Source organism: Elephas maximus, chromosome 20, assembly GCF_024166365.1.
Source record: "Elephas maximus indicus isolate mEleMax1 chromosome 20, mEleMax1 primary haplotype, whole genome shotgun sequence".
In the NCBI taxonomy this organism is placed as follows: domain Eukaryota; kingdom Metazoa; phylum Chordata; class Mammalia; order Proboscidea; family Elephantidae; genus Elephas; species Elephas maximus.
Window position 1 is genome coordinate 48,964,805 of NC_064838.1, and position 17,725 is coordinate 48,982,529.

Genomic DNA, 17,725 nt, shown 5'->3' on the forward strand with positions numbered 1-17,725 from the left:
TGGGGGACACAATTCAATCCAGGACAATCTGGACCTAGTTACCTTGCTAAATTATTCTAAGTTTTAATAGTTTAATTTTCTAGCTTATGTAGGTATATAATAAGTAATGATTAGCTTGTGTCTTAATTTCCTACCTGTATGCCATTTATGCATTACCAAGAACTTCAAAAAATGTCAAACACAGTAAGTCCCCCGGTTATAAACGTCTGACTTAAACTCCTACTTCCCTTTAATGTTATGTAAATTTGCCTTCACATTGAAGTGACTGAACCAACCCCTACTCGCAACAAACTCTTCGTCACAATGACCCTCACTTGCTGCACAGGCAGCTTTTAAATCACTGAAAAGGCTGTGAGCCTTTCCCTGCACTAAACCAAAAATAACCCATTGCCACTGAGTTGATTCGATGTAAAGTAAGCTAAATAAAAACCACATGTACCTGTTCTGATTTACCTACAAATTCGACTTACCTACAAAGTGGACTTAAAGGCATAGTTAGGAACGGATGTCGTTGGTGACCCAGGGACTGCCTGTAGTGGATAACAGACACTCCATGTCTTGTTCCTAATTTTCAGGGGGAATGTTTTTACTATTTCACAGTTTCATGTGTTTATTGTTGGGTTCTGATAAATAACCTATTGTGTTTAGGAAGTTTCCTTTTATTTTAGAAGAGAGAGTATAGTACAGTAGTAAAAAGTACAGATTTTGTAGCCAACACCCTAGGTTAAAATACTGGCTCCACCGCTTTCTTAAGTGTGTTGCTTAAGTTTTTTTGTGTCCCAGTTCTTCCATCTATAAAATGGAGCTACTGGTGATTGGAATGCAAAAGTTGGAAACGAAGAAGGATCAGCAGTTGGAAAATATGGCCTTGGTGATACAAACAATGCTGGAGATCGAATGATAAAATTTTGTAAGACCAACGACTTCGTCATTGCAAATACCTTCTTTCACCAACGTGAACGGCGACTATAATTTTTTTTTTTTTATACACATGGACCTTGCCAGATGGAACACACAGGAATCAAATTGCTCAATAATTGACCTTGGGTATATCCCACCTGAATTTAGAGACCCTCTCAAGGATAGATTTGATGCGTTGAACACTAGTGACAGGAGACCAGACGGGTTGTGGAATGACATCAAGGACATCACACATGAAGAAAGCGAGAGGTCATTGAAAAGACAGGTAAGAAAGAAAAGACCAAGATGGATGTCAGAGGACACTCAGAAACTTGCTCACGAACATCAAGCAGCTAAAGCAAAAGGAAGAAATGATGAAGTAAAAGAACTGAACAGAAGATTTCAAAAACAAAAATCCTCACAACTGGACCAATGAGCAATATCTTGATAAACGGAGAAAAGATTGAAGTTGTCAAGGATTTCATTTTACTTGAATCCACAACTGACACCCGTGGAAGCAGCAGTCAAGGAATCAAACGATGCACTGCATTGGGCAAATCTAATGCAAAGGACCTCTTTAAAGTTTTGAAAAGTAAAGATGTCACCTTGAAGACTAAGGTGTGCCTGACCGAAGCCATGGTATATTCAATTGCATCATATTCACGTGAAAGCTGGACAATGAATAAGGAAGACCGAAGAAGAGTTGACGCCTTTGAATTGTGGTGTTGGCGAAGAATATTGAATATACCATGGACTCCCAAAAGAATGAACAAATCTGTCTTGGAAGAAGTAAAACCAGAGTGCTCCTTAGGAGCAAGGATGGCGAGACTGTGTCTTACATACTTCGGACATGTTGTCAGGAGGGATCAGTCCCTGGAGAGAGACATCATGCTTGGCAAAGTACAGGGTCAGCATAAAAGAGGAAAATCCTCAATGAGGTGGATTGACACAGTGGCTGCAACAATGAGCTCAAGCATAACAATGATGGTGAGGATGGTGTAGACCAGGCAGTGTTTCGTTCTGTTGTGCATAGGGTCGCTATGAGTCAAAACCAACTCGACAGCATCAAACAACAACAACCACCTCATAGGGCCATGAGGTTTACATTAGTTAGTATGTGTAAGGCACTGAAAGAGTGCCTGGCACATAGTATGCACAATAGTAAGTTTATTATTCTTAGGGATTTTATTAGGAATGGTTGCTAAATTGTATCAAGCTTAAAAAAAAATCTATTGGTATAATTTCATGGTTTGTGTTCTTTATTCTTTATTGTTAACCATTTGTTGATAAATTTCCAAATAAGTGGAATCTTCTTGTACTCCTTGCATAAAATCCTTTTTTTTTTTTTTAAGTGCAGAATTAGATTCAATCTGCTAAAGTTTTTGCTACCTTTGGAAAATGAATTTGGTAGATTTGTTTCTTTTATTACTCTGGATGAGTGCACATGTAGGAATTACTCCTTGGAGGTTAGCTCAAAATACCTGGGCCTGACCTTTTTTGGACGGGGCGGGTGGGTAATACCTTCAGCAACATTTGAATTTCTTCAGTGGCTGCTGTCTTCATGTTTTCTACCTCTGTTTGTACGTATTGTGGTACTATATATATCTGCAAACCCCGGTAGCATAGTGGTGAAGAGCAACGGCTGCTAACCGAAAAGGTCGGCAGTTCGAATCCACCAGGCACTCCTTGGAAACCGTATAGGGCAGTTCTGCCCTGTCCTATAGGGTCGTTATGAGTCGGAATTGACTCGACCGACGGCAATGGGTTTGGTTTTTGTTTTTTTTTTAATATCTGGAAATCATCATTTTTACTAGCCTGTCAAACTTATTGTCGTAATGTTGCATCTAGTATTCCATAAAATTCTTTTACTCTTTTGTATATGTGGTTAGATCGCCTTTGTCATACATAATGTTTTAACATTTTGGTTTCCTTTCCATTTTTTTCGGTCAGGATTGCCCAGGGTAGTTTATTTTGTTTCTCTTTTTGAACTTCATTTTTTTCTTAAATATATTTTTTTCATATGTTCTTCTATTACCTCAAACTGAAAACAATTTTTATTGGCCCCACCTTTGATTTTTTTCCCCCATTGAATGATGAGGGCTTTCCAGTCCTGATATTTGCCCCACAATAGGGAAAGTGGGTTTTCCTTGTGTCTTTTTCAGTCCAGCTGAATGCTGTTAAATTGCCTTTTTCTGTCTGAAGCTAAAAAGCCAGTTGTTGTAAACATAATAACCAAGAATGCGCTCAGCAGTAAAGAAATAAAGAAACAGCTCAAAATTTTAAAGACTTTCCACCTAGGGCCAGCTTTTTGTATCTAGCTTTCTTTTTGGCTCGGCCTTCAGACTAAGTATCCAGTGTAGTCCCGCCTTTTTCTAAGTTCTCTGCCTCTTTAGGAAGAAGCTTGTGAGTGAACTGAATGAAAAGCATTTATTCACAAAACCAAAAACACACACTGCCGTCAAGTCTATTCCAACTCACAGTATGAGTCATTCACAGCTCAGACTTTATTTTACCCCAGTGAATCTGCACTGGGAAAAGAACTTATTCTTGAGATAAGTGTGAGAAAACATTCAATTGTAGCAGACGTCATCCACCAGAGACGTTACACTTACATGACAGCCTACTCATTTGTGTTGATTACAGTTTATTTCTCGTTTGACGTCAGAAAATCCACACACATTAGAATCCCTTTTGGTTTTTGGAGGGGTGATAAACCATTCATCCAGAACTCCCATCTTTTTCTTCACATTTCTGAAAAATATTTTTGAAATTAGTATGGAAAAACTTTCAGTTATAGCAAATAGTTTCTACGCATCAATGAATCCACAATGCAGAAAAAGGGTATTAGTAACCAGTGTGACAGAATCTCCAATTTATTTTTAAAAATCAAGGAGAATTCAAACCCAGGAAATAGTTCAGGTGGTTAAATATGATGGTGAAGGTGCTAGGAGTGGACACTTATCTCACTTACCTTTTATACACACAGAAAACATTCCACAGCTATACTCTGCCTCCCCAGACCTGGATGTTCAGTTTTTTAATGCAGTAGGACAGATCAAGAGTAGAACTGCCCCATAGGGTTTCCAAGGAGCAGCTGACCTTTTGGTTAGCAGCTGATCTCTTAACCACTGCACCACCAGGGCTCCAAAAGCTGGATAGCGGCCTGGAATTTGTATTTTTAACATTCATCCAAGTGATTTTTATGCTTAACCAGCTGCTCCAGGGGAAAAAGATGTGGCAGTCTGCTTCTATGAAGACTTACAGCATTGGAAACCTTATGGGGAAGTTCTACTCTGTCCTATAGAGTTGCTATGAGTCGGAATCAACTCAGCGGCAGTGGGTTATAATTTATACTCTCATATATAACTTTATAGTTGTCTCTTTTAATCAGAGATATTGTCTCAGATTATTACCCTCATTTTCCAACTGAGTAATATACAGCTGTTTTCAACAGAACAGTCAAACCGAACTTTAAAAATGTAAGTCATGGACTGAAACCTTCATGCAAGGTTAATGTCAGAATGACCAAAAGCAAAGAGAAAGGAATTCACAGAATTCATAAAACAGGTTCTGCCTTCTTTTGTGTCTGCTAGCTAATAAATCTTTGAACATGTGGCAGGAAAAAACAAAAAGAAAAAAAGATCAGGTCACTCTTCATCCCCAAATCCTCCAATAGCTCCCCATATTATGCAGGGCAAAATCCAAAGCCCTTATCATAGTCTGTTCTTGTTGTCAGCTGCCTGTCAGTCAGCCCCCAGTTAATGGCAGCCCCAGGCACAATGGATCTAGCTGTTGGGATCTATAGGATTTTCATTGGCTGATTTTTGGAAGTAGATCACCAGGCCTTTCTTCCTAGTCCCTCTCAGTCTGGAAGCTCCTCTGAAGTCTATTCGGTATCATAGTAACACATAATCCCTTCACTGACAGATGGGTAGTGGCTATGCTAGAGGGGTGGTAGTCATGCTAGAGAGCTGTTGGTCTTGCCAGGGTAGTAGTGGCTGAGATCAAACCAGGGTCTCCCACATGGAAGGCAAGATTTCTACCACTGAACCACACTGCCCTCTATCATATAGCCTGTTGTTATTGTTAGTTGCTGGCTAGTTAAGTCCAACTCATGGCAGCCCCATTTGTGCAGAGTAGGAATATTCTCCATAGGATTTGCAGGGCTGTGTACTTTCAGAAGCAGACTGACAGGTCTGTCTTACATGGAGCCTCTGGATGAGTTTGAATTGCCAACCAGTAGTCAAGTGCTTAATCATTTGCGCCACCCAAAGACTCCTTACTAGAGCCTACAAGGTCCTAAGTGCAAACCCCCTCCACCACCTGATTCAAGGCTTTGCGCCTGCTGTTCCATCTGCCAGGAACACTCTTCTCCCATATATTCGTATGCCTCAACTGATGACTTCCTGCCTCTGCCTCTTCTGTTGCCTGTAAAGTAGTCCCACCCCCACCTCTTTCTCCCGTTACTCAGTACTATGTTGCACGTATTATTATTTTTTTGTCCCTCTCCCCTCACTTGAATGTAAGCCTCATGGGGCAAGGAGTTCATTTTCTTCACTGCTCTATCCGCAGCATAGAACTGCCACTTAGTAGGCAATAAACGTTTTCCTAATGCTGCCGATAAACAGTAGCTGATTCTGGCTTTGAAGTTGAAAGCCCTCGAGATCTGTGGAAGGAAATAGGACATTTCCACTCACCAACCCTCTGTCTGACTTCAGGGAGCCTCATTTCGAGAGAAGTGCCCTGGCCCCCCAGTTCATTGGTTCCTCTTCCCGCCCTAACCAAGTCTCTCCCCAGGCCCTTCAGGGCCCGCCAGCGCATTGGCTGAACTCGCCAAGCTTTCCCACCCTCCCAGCCAATGGTAGGGCAGGAACTGGGCGGGAGGCGGGGCCGGGGCGCCTGCGGACCCCGCTGGGCTCCCGAGCGCCCTGAGGACTCTAACTGCGGGGCACAGAGATGCGGAAACCTCCCAGTGCCTAGAGGGGCCAAGGCTCAGGTGGGAGCTGGGGGAGGGGCAGGAGAGGAGTCGGTGACGTCATTCCGCCTCCGCTTTGTTTCCAGATGTGGGTCCGGAGCTTTTGGTGAGCGGTCCGCGGCAGCTTGGTGGTGGGAGTTTGGGCCGGGTCCTGGGAGTGAGTGGGGACACAGGCCGACAGCCATGCCCCTCTGAGGCCACCAGCTGCGAAAAACGGAGGCGCAGCAGCCCAAGGTGCCGTTGTGGGCCGCCCTCTCCGTTCGCTCGCGCTGCCCCTTTGTCTTGAGTCTTGTCTCCGACTCCGCGTTGCCGTTCGCTCGGACCCGGGTGGTGGTGACAGAATTTTGTCATCCCCGCCCCTAACCCCTGGGCTGGGCCTCAGAAAGCCCGTGGGTCGCTGGGTGGAAGAGGTGCCCCCCAGCCTTTCCCTGATAATAGTGGTCGAGGCTCATCCCAGACTCTGAGCAGCCTCTACAACCGTTGACACAGATCACCAGTCCAACCTCCTTACTCCCTTCCCGGCTCTGCTACTAGTGAGGAAGCTGGACCCAGAGAGGAGGTCAGAGTCTTGCCCAAGGGTACTGGTTCATTCATTCACGCAAGAAATAAGTATTGACCACCTACCAGGTAGTGTGCTACGTCCCAGAATTACAACTGTGTATCAAAAAAAAAAAAAACCAAAGGCACTGCCATCGAGTTGATTCCGACTCATAGCGACCCTATGGGACAGGGTAGAACTTGCCCCGTAGGGTTTCCAAGGAGCGCCTGGCGGATTCGAACTGCCGACCTCTTGGTTTGCAGCCCTAGCACTTAACTACGCCGCAGGGTTTCCACAGCTGTGTATAAAAAAAGTATAGACAGAGCTATATTCTAGTATGGAAGAAATGAAACCAGCTTGGAGTGTTAGAAGCAGCGGCTGGGGATTTGGGAGTCTCATGGGGATACAAAAAGTATTTTGAGGCTTAGTAATACTGTTGTTGTTAGTTGCTCTCTAGTCGATTGTGACTCACAGTGATCCCATGTATGCAGAGCAGAACTGTAGAATTTTCGAGGCTGTGACGTTTCGAAACTAGATAACCACATCTGTCTCCCCAGGTGCCTCTGGGTGGAATCAAACCGCCAACCTTTAGGCTAGTAGTTGAACGCTTAACCATTTGCACCACCCAGGACTCCTAGTAATCCTAAGAAATGAGTAATCAGAAAAAAAAAAATTCTTCTAGCTTCCCTTTGAAACCTGTTTTTTCTCACAGTAGCCTCAGCAAAGTTCCCTTCTCATCCCCCCTTGTGTGAACTTTCTGTGCAAAGTTGAATTGCAGAGAACTGCCTAGTTGGTATGTATTTTTTAATTAGGGGAGGTTGTTGAGGCTTATAGATATCAGCAGAACAGGTGAAAAGGAGTGGCTGTGGTATGACAGAATGAGCATTTCCTTTAGACAAAGAAGGCCTGTTACCAAGACATATGACCTTGGGCAATCATTCAGCTTCATCTGGAAACTTCACTTCCTCATCTTAAAAAAAACAAGAATGGCCATCCATACTGCCCCAGGGTTCTATAGGAAGGGAGGTTGTCCAGGAATGATATATTGTCCTGAGTGTCCTCTTGGAGTACAGCAGTCAGGACTCTGTCATTTCTATTTGTTTACAGTGATCAAGATCACAGTAGGAACTTCTTCACCAAATCCAAGGATGAGATCAGGCAAGATCTGTGCTGGCTAGATCCTTTGGAGTGAGGCTGCAGTGCGTAGGAGTGAAGGTACATCATTTCTTTCTCTCCTGGGCAGGTAAGACTTATACTGTGTAGCCTGGGGACAGGAATCCTGCCTGTTAGAGGATATGGGGGCCAGGGATGATAAGGAACATTTTGAGATGGCTGCTTAAGGAGCAGGAGAGAAGCAGATAAGTGGGAAGGGGTCCTCTGAACCTTGAGGAGTAGAGTTTTGGGATGGGAGGCAGGGTGATGTAGTAGAACTCAAATTTGAATGTCAGGAGCTATGGGCTTGAGTCCCAGCTTGCCTCTAAGTCCTAGTTTCCCCATCTCTATATTTGGATATAAGAGTAGTTGATGTAGGAGATCTCTTCCAGCTCTGACAATCTGAAGTCTCTATGTAGTGGGCCTGTGTCATACTCTTAGAGAATTTAGACCCTTGGATGGCCCTGTTGAAACAGAATTGCCAAGATTGTGAATACACCTTCATGGTGTTTATCAGACAGTATAAACCACGAACAGGATGATCAGTTGGAGGAGGAGTGGTGATGTGCTGAGGACTCACCTCTCACCATCCCCATGTACATTGCAGATACTAGAAGGATTTCTGAACTTGTTGAATTCAACACTTCAAATCAAACAACACTTACTGGGCATTCTTTATGCCAGGCACTATGTGGGGTCCACAGGCGAATGTCATGGGCCCTGCTCTTTGGGGACTTACAGCTTAATGTGTACATATGGGGAAGGACACAGACATGCACTCAGCTAATTCTAGTATAGCATATAGTTTGTCCTATATTTTTTATAGATTTCTTGTGGTGTTTTATTGAAGTACAGAAATTTTTATATGGTTAAAAAACAACCCTTTTTCTTTGTGATGTCATCCTTTCTTTTCTGCTTAGGGCTTAGGCCTTTCTTTTCCTGAGATCCGTTATTTTTGTTGGTTACCATTGTGTTGGCACTGACTCATGGCAACCTTATGTATAACAGAATGAAAGTTACGTCATCTTCTTGATCATTAGTATATTTGAGTCCATTGTTGTGGCTATTGGGTCAGTCCATCTCACTGAGAGTTTTCCTCATTTTTGCTGACCCTCTACCAACCTCGATGTCCTTTTCTAGCCGTTGGTCTTTCCTGACGACGTGTCCAAAGTAAGCGGGTCAAAGACTCACCATCTGCACTTCTAAGGAGCATTCTGGTTTTACTTCTTCTAGGACCGATTTGTTCATTCCATAGCATACTCAATATTCTTCACCAATACTACAGTTCAGGTTCATCAAATCTTCTGCCTACCTTTTTCATTGTCCAGTTTTTACATGCATATGAGGTTATTGAAAAGACCATGGATTTTGTCAGGTGTGGCTTAGAAATCAAAGTGACATCTTTGATTTTTAGAACTTTAAAGAGGTCTTTTGCAGCAGATTTGCCTAATACAATATGTCGTTTGATATCTTTACTGCTGCTACTATAGATGTTGATTATTGATCCAAGTGGAAATGACATAATTGACAGCTTCAATTTTTTCTTTGTCATAATGTTATTTATAGGTCCAGTTGTGAGGATTTTTGTTTTCTTTACTTTCAGGTGTAATCCATACTAAAGGACGTCTTTGACTTTGATCAGTAAGTGTTTCAAGTTGTCTTCATTTTGGCAAGCGGGGTTGTATCATCTGTATATGGCAGGTTGTTAATAGTCCAGCTTCTCGAGTTATTTGTTCAACATACAGATTGAATACGTAAGGTGGAAGTATACAACCTGCTGCCCACCTTTTTCAGTTTTAAACCACTCAGTATCCCCTTGTTCTGTTCAGACAGCTGCCTCTTGATCTGTGTACAGGTTCTGCATGAGCACAATTAAGTGTTCTGGAATTCCCATTCTTCATAATGCTATCTATAATTTGTTATGGTCCACGAAGTCCAAACCTCTGATATTTTCTTCTAGCTTTGGACTTTTTCTTTTCAGTTTTTAAATTTCATTCATCTGTCTCTCTAGAATTTGTTTTCATGTATTGTCTCATTTCTCACTCCATAGCAACTAATCAGTAACCAAGGACCATGTGACTATTGCTCAGAGGAATGTGAACAGGCAGGTGATGCTGACAAACTAAAGGAACAAGGCACCTCTAGATACAGCCTCCTTCCTTCCCTTTCTCTCCCCTTCTGCCCCTCCCCTTTGCTTTCCGTAGAGGCTCAAATGGCTGGGCTCCTGGGATCAGAAGACTCACCCACCAGCTTGTGAGTCAGAGCTGGGGGCCTCATTGTTCCTCATTTGTTCTTCAGCCATCCTAGAATGTATTTTTGTGTACAGTGCCTGGTGTCCTGCTGGCCCATGACCTCATCTTTTCCTCCTGCTACTTCTGTAGCCAAGATCCTACTTCTCTAGTGCCTGGGAATTCTCCTAGAATTACTTAAGAAATTTCACATGCAGTCAGGCAGAGAGAAAACAGATTTCCTTTTGAGCAAACTCTCCTCAAACTGAAGCTTCTTGGTCTCCTGACAAATCTTGTCCCTTCCTCAGGTCCCTGGGCCTTCTTCACAGCACATCCCTGGGCATTTTCCTTCTCCCTACCTTCCCCTTCTAACCCACCTCCCTGTCGCAGTAAGTTTATACATTTTTGTGACTTCCTCTGTACTCTCTGTCTTATTCTCAAATTTGCATTCCTGGCATAGTCCTCTCCTTCTTCACCCAGTTTTGCCACATCTCCATCTCTCTTACTGACACTACTATTCTTGATATCCAGACTTACCTGAAGACCTTGGCTTTTTTCCTTCCATCACCCTCTGTGTCCAGTTTAATATCTGTGGATGCTTTCCTGGAAATGGCTGAGTTTCGTTTTTCTCTCTCCTGTCACTGTCCTAGACTAGGGTCTTGTAGTCTCATTTATTTATTCATCTATTCAACAAACACTTATCATGCATCTTCAAAGTGCAAGCCCTCCAGTGGTCACTGATTCTGTATTCCTACAGTTGTCACCCAACTCATTTCCCATCCTCCATTCTTTTTTTCCCTTCTAATCTATCTGGGATAATCCTCCTAAAGCATTATTTCCCTAATGTCACTTTTGGGTAGGGTGATACAAAATTTATTGTCTAAAATGGGATACTTTTCAGAGTTAAGGGGAGCACTGTTACATAAGATAGCAGGTATAAACCAGAAGTATTCTGTGCAAACCGGGATGTATGAATGATCTCCCTACTCCTAGGGTGGCATCTCTTGAATTATTTTTTATTTTTAATTTCCCTTAATTTACTCCCCATGGGATGCCTCACCTGCCTTTCTCCTCTGTCCTCCACTTTACGAAACTGAGGAGAAACATGAATGGGAAAGGGGGTGGGGGCAGTACAGAGACTGGGGAAAATGAATGCTAATGCTTGGAAAACTGTTCTTGACAACTGAGAAACAGAAGGAAAGTAACAGTAGAGGACAATAGCAAGATAGAAAATAGAATAAGGGAAGAAAATTAAGGGTAGATTTCATTCTTCTATTTCAAGCTGGCTTCCCATTAACTATTACATTATGTCCATCTTTTTTGTCCTATATTTTCTAGTCGTGTGTAATCTGACTCACTTCATGCAACTTGATTCTTTGATTCAACAAAAAAATGTTTGAGCACTTACTAAGTCTTTGATACTACTCTAGGTGGTAGCAATACAACGGTGAACAAAACGGACAAAACTCCTTGTGAAGAATTACATTATAGTATAACCTCCCACTTATTTTTGAGGACATCAACCCTACGCCAACTTCCTTTTGAGAAAATAATTTCTGCATATCCTCTAGGGCTCGGCCTAAGTTTTGCCTCTTTTAAGAATCTTACACCCAGCATATTCTAAGACCCAATAATTCCTCCCTCCCCATCCCCCTTTAGCTCCTGATTGCATACTTTGTATTTACTCTCTTTTGGTTTTGCCTTTCTACTCAGTTGTAAGCCCCTTAAATGTAGAGGTGACATTTCATGCTGCATTAAATTTTCCTCATGTTAGACCCAGAACAGATATATGCAGGTCAAAGTGCTCAATAATTATTAGTTTAAAAAATATGTGAAGAAAAGAGAGAGTTTCAGAGAAAACTAGAAATGGAAAAGAAAATCAGAAAGAACCATCAACTTTCTTAGAGAAATTCTGAAGGTGCATTCACTTGCTATCCTGTCTGCTTTGTAATCCCCTGACTTCTCACTGATTTTCCTCCAACTGCTTCATCCTGTTAGGTTAAGAAATGTAGCAGCATTTGGATGTGGGTGTGTTCTCAGGCTCTTGGCAAGAATCCTCCCTCCCACCATTCTCTCTGCTTACCCTTCATATCTTGAGAATGAGTCTGTGTGTGCATGTATGTGTGGAATCAGTGGCACCTGCATATCTGAGGTGTGAATTCCAGCCTCCTCTACCCCCTTCTCAGTTCTCTTTTCTTGCTGGCCTTGAGCACTCACCATTGGATATGGCTTTCCTCCAGAGAGTATGACTCAGTTTAAAAGAGAGCTGTGAGACAATGGAAACCGGTCAGACTTCTCTGAAAAAGAATAGGCAGTACTGCAAAATAATTTCATTCTTTCTGACCCAATAACCCACTCATGGAACATTTATCCAAGGGATATATTTCAACAAGAAGAAAACATTGTATTATAAAGTGGTTATGATAGCATTATTGATTGTGGTTGAATCTCGTGGAACTACAGAAATGTCTAACACTAGCAGAATGGTAGGTAACTGATAATGAATCCAATTGCTGGTATATTTTGTAGCCACGAAATGGGCTTATGATAATTAAAGAGCAATGTGGAAAAATACGTAGGAAAAATTAAGTGGAAGAAGTAGGATTCAAAATTATCTAAAGCATGTTTGTAAGTATATAACAATATGCATATGGACAAGTCTCAAAAGGAAAATTGTTTACATGTTAGTATCACAGAGTTATCTTTCAGTTTTCTTCACAACCTAACCCCTTCTAGACTTGAGGTCTGCTAGGGTTACCTATGTTCAGAGTTACATGCCAAACCATTTGGGAAATTCCTGCTCATCCATGATATTTGGTTGCATGTATCAGTACCTCTTGGTTGTGCTATTCCCTACTGTCATTCTTTTTCCATTTCTAGGTACTTTACTAGTATACGATAAGAGTTCCTATCAGATTCTCCCCTGCAAGGCTTTAACTAACCCTCCTCCATGGTTTAACTTCTCAGATTTATCTAGTAGACTTCAGTCTGTCAGAGTAATAGCTTGGTGAAGAGTAAATAGACTAAACTGACACATAAGGCTGTATTCAGCTACAGACCAGCCCTTAGGGAGTAGGTGATAATGTGATGAGGCTCCCATATTAGTAGAATTGGGTTACTCTTTATCAAGATAGGACTTGATTACAGGAATGTAGATAGGGGTCTAGTACCTGGATTTAGAGTACAAAGTGAAATCTTAGTCATACTCTAATACAATTCCTGAGAACCTATTTTGTGCCAACCACTATATCACGAATACTAGGAGAATAGGTCAGCAAGCACTAGAAGACAAACTATATGAAGACTGGCCATTTGAGCTACTGAGGTAAAGTGCTTTTGGTTTACTTTTACTAGGGATCAGATTACAGTTGAGCCTGCCATTAGGAGTTAGTTGGCTCTGGTTCTGGGAGTAAAGGATGATGTGGGAGTGGATTTTATATTATTCATTGCTCATTCTGATGCTGGACCTCTTGGGCTCCTTTCAGCTGCCAGCTTTCCATAAGCCTTTACCTTGGCCTCCCTGTCTATATTTAGCCTCATTTCTGTCACCTTCTTTTCCCCTTGCCTTTGAACATTTACCCTTCCGTGTGAGATTCTGTGGTCTGTCACATCTTCTTGTTCTTGGGTAAGTCTCCTTCTTCTAGTACAGAGAACAGGTGACATGTGCAATTTCTGTTTCTCACATCAGATGGTGAAACTGGGACTGAGGAGGTGTTGATTCCAAAGCATCGTTCCTGAAAAATCAGAATCTCATACTGTAAGGAGGACTCCACACAGGCGTTGCCCAGGAAGTCAAAATTTAGCAAGCTTCTGAAAAGAAAGGGAAGACTGAAGAGGCCACTGGGATGTTCCAAGCAGGAGAAAATGAGGAGAAAGACAAGAAGCTTCAAACAAAAGACAGTTAAGGACAATAAAACACTCACAGAAGTGAGTGACCAGAGATCTGAAAAAGATGATAGTCATTGCTCCGACCCTGCAACAAACAAGACAATTCAGGCTGAAAAAAAACATTATGTATGTAGTGAGTGTGGGAAAGCCTTTAGTCAGAGTGCAAACCTTACAGTACATGAGAGAATCCACACAGGAGAAAAGCCCTATAAGTGTAAGGAGTGTGGCAAAGCCTTCAGCCATAGCTCCAACCTTGTGGTTCATCGGAGAATCCACACTGGACTGAAGCCCTACACGTGCAGCGAATGTGGGAAATCGTTCAGTGGTAAGTCACACCTTATTCGGCACCAGGGGATTCACAGTGGGGAGAAAACCTATGAATGTAAGGAGTGTGGGAAAGCCTTTAGTCGGAGTTCAGGTCTTATTTCACATCACAGAGTTCACACTGGGGAGAAGCCCTACACGTGTATTGAGTGTGGGAAAGCCTTTAGCCGTAGTTCAAACCTTACTCAGCACCAGAGAATGCACAAAGGAAAAAAAGTTTACAAATGTAAGGAGTGTGGGAAAACATGTGGTTCTAACATGAAGATTATGGACCACCAGAGAATTCACACTGGGGAGAAGCCTTATGAATGTGATGAGTGTGGAAAGGCTTTCATCTTGAGGAAGACCCTTAATGAACATCAGAGACTTCATCGTAGAGAGAAGCCCTACAAATGTAATGAATGTGGGAAAGCTTTTACTTCTAACCGAAACCTTATTGATCATCAGAGAGTTCACACTGGAGAGAAACCCTATAAATGTAATGAATGTGGGAAAACCTTCAGGCAGACTTCTCAAGTTATTCTACATTTGAGAACCCACACAAAAGAGAAACCCTATAAATGTAGTGAGTGTGGGAAAGCCTATCGTTACAGCTCACAGCTTATTCAACACCAGAGAAAACATAATGAGGAGAAAGAAGCCTCGTAAATAACATAGATTATTGGTAGTAGGGTTTATTGCTACTTTTCTGAAAAGCAGTTTGTCGGTATCTTCAACCTTAATTCTACTTCTAAGAATTCCTGTAGGGAAAGTAATCAGAAGTAGACAAAGATCAACGAAAGGGATATTCATGTCAGCATCATATATAATTATAAGAAGAAAACTAGGTTTTTAACAGTATAAAGTTTAAATGAGTGATAATCCATCCCATAAGACTGGTTTTGTAGCCACTATAAATATTTGTAAAGAATATTTAATGCCATGGAGAAATGATTTGGATTAAATGAAAGATAAAGAAAAAAACAACGAAGAACGATCCAATAAAAAATATATACATATATATGTACACACATACATATGTACAAACACGTGTTATGGGTGTATATATGAAAAAATGGGAAGGAAATAAATCAAGCCAAAATGTTAACAGTTATTTCTAGATGATAGGATTATAGGTGATTTCTATTTTCTTCTTTATACTTTTCTATGTTCTGTAGATTTTCTACAATGAGAATGTACTACTTTTATATTCAGTAAAAATGTATTTATTTTTTAAATGTAATGAGCACATGCTCATTTTCACTGAACAGTGTTATGAAAAAAGCACATAGAACATAGAGCCTGACATTCTGGGGTTGTACCCTAATGCTGGCATTTAGTAGCAGTGGAGCCATGGGCAAGTCACTTCCTTTGATAACCTGTTTCCTATTCAGTAAAATCATAGTAAACAGATATTATGATTAATAAGCTGACTTAACAATTGTCAACAAAGTATATACTCCCCTTATTTAATTACTGTTGGGTTAGAAGAGGAAACCCTGATGGCCTAGTAGTTAAGATCTATGACTGCTAACCAAAAGGTCAGCAGTTTGAATCCACCAGGCGGTCCTTGGAAACTATGGGGCAGTTCTACTCTGTCCAGAGGGTCTCTATGAGTCAGAATTGACGTGGTGGCAACAGGTTTCGTTTTTTTTTTTTTGTTTCTTGGGGGGTTAAAAGAACAGCAAAATTCCCTGTATCCTTCTCTCACACAGTTTTGGAAGAATCTGGAGATAAAGGAGTACACTTTGGCTCCAGAACATTGTGTTCTTATGAAATTGAAACAATTGGAGGTTCAGAAACCTTAAGAATACCACCATAATACAAAACCAGTAGAAGACTTTGCCTTCACGTGTTATGTTTAGTTTAGTGACTAACAGCACTGACTTTGCCTTTGCCTTCACGTGTTATGTTTAGTTTAGTGACTAACAGCACTGACTTTGGGATTAGAGAAATCTGTGTTCTAATCCAGATGTGCCACTTAGTAGTTTTTCGGTTTTGAAAAAGTCACCTGCTCTGAGCCTCAGACTTACCTATGAAAAGGGAATAACTACCTACTTCACAGGGTTGTTGTGAGAATTAAATGAGGTAATACATGTAATGTTTGACAAGCCTGACACATGTTAATGTTTCTGAACACTTTGAGAAAGTGAATCAAGGTAAATTTTATGGTACCATTTAGGATGTTCTCAGGTGTAAAGAACAGAAAACTAAGTAATAGTAGCTTAAACCCTAAGAACAGAGATTGTTAACTTATCGGGAGGTGTAGAGGTAAGCAATTCCAATTTTGGTTTGGCAACTCAATAGTTCATCAAAGTTCCACCTTTACTCCATACCCAACCCACTGCCATTGAGTTGATTCCGACTCATAGCGACCCTATGGGACAGAGTAGAACTGCCCAACAGAGTTTCCAAGGAGTGCCTGGCGGATTCAAACTGCTGACCTCTTGGTTAGCAGCTGTAGCACTTAACCACTACGCTACCGGGGTTTCCGTCTTTACTCCATAATCATAAGCATATTGGCTTTTGTTTTTTGCATCCTTATGGTTGCGAGATGGTGGCCATAGCTGCAAACCTCTTTTTCCTTACATCGTCCCTTTAAAGTCAGGAAGTGAGGGAAGGGAGCTGGGCATTTATCCTCTGCTTCCTTTCTCCTTTCATTATTGAGAAAAGTCTTTCCCAAAAAAAGGGACAGTTGCTAAGCAGTCAGTGCTACAGATGCCCACTAACTTTCCCTGCCTTTCTTTATGTCCATCCCTTTAAGAAGGCCTTAACCCATCTTCAGCCCATACTTAAAACTTTTAAGTCTCTACGTCAAAATCTATCTGGGAATGCTTAGAATTTCCCCATTCTTAGTCCATTTCTGTTTTCCCTTGTGTATACCAAGCCCCTAAACCTAATGCCATTTGTCTTGTATACATACGCATTGCCGTCAAATCGATTTCGACTCACAGCGACCCTGTAGAACTGTCCCTTAGGTTTCCAAGGCTGTACTACTTTCAGAAGCAGACTTTCACCTTTCACTTAGGAGCTGAGTGCTTGACTGCTGAGGCACCAGGGCTCTTATGCATGTAGTGATTTATTATTTTAGAAATTATTGAGGATATGTTATCTCATTTAATCCTCACAACATTTGTACAAGAAAACTGAGTCATAGTGACTGACTAGTAAGTGGTGCGAGCCAGCATTTGAACTAGATCTGACTTCAAATTCCATGCTTTGTTCATTATACCAAAATGCCTCTGTCCACTGTGGTGGTTCTGTATTTGAGTGGGAGACCACTTGGGGACAATTACTTGACCCTGTCTTCATAAGAAGGATGCTATCAGTCATCTCTGGGTTGGATTCCAGGCGGTCCTTGGAAACTATGGGGCAGTTCACTGTCCAGAGGGTCTCTATGAGACGGAATTGACTCGATGGCAACAGGTTTGGTTTTTTATGTTTCTTGGGGGGTTAAAAGAACAGCAAAAATTTCCCGCATCCTTCTCTCACACAGTTATGGAAGAATCTGGAGATAAAGGAGTACACTTAGGCTCCAGAACATTGTGTCCTTATGAAATTGAAACAATTGGAGGTTCAGAAACCTTAAGAATGTCACCATAATATAAAACTAGTAGAAGACTTTGCCTTCACGTGTTGTGTTTAGTTTAGTGACTAACAGCACCGACTCTGGGATTAGAGAAATCTGTGTTCTAATCCAGATGTGCCACTTAGTAGTTTTTCAGTTTTGAAAAAGTCACT

The 17,725-nt window shown here is 41.6% G+C and overlaps 1 protein-coding gene across 1 annotated transcript in view; it reads left to right on the top strand.

Annotated features, from left to right (window-relative positions):
* Window positions 1-5,884: 5,884 nt before the first annotated feature.
* The window catches only part of LOC126063572 (zinc finger protein 197-like), a 39,848-nt gene continuing 28,007 nt past the window's right edge, over window positions 5,885-17,725 (top strand). Inside the window, 4 exon segments of the mRNA XM_049861925.1 lie at window positions 5,885-5,981; window positions 7,521-7,656; window positions 9,169-9,206; window positions 13,482-14,006. Coding sequence (XP_049717882.1) covers window positions 13,658-14,006 — 349 coding nt within the window. The 5' untranslated portion in view covers window positions 5,885-5,981; window positions 7,521-7,656; window positions 9,169-9,206; window positions 13,482-13,657.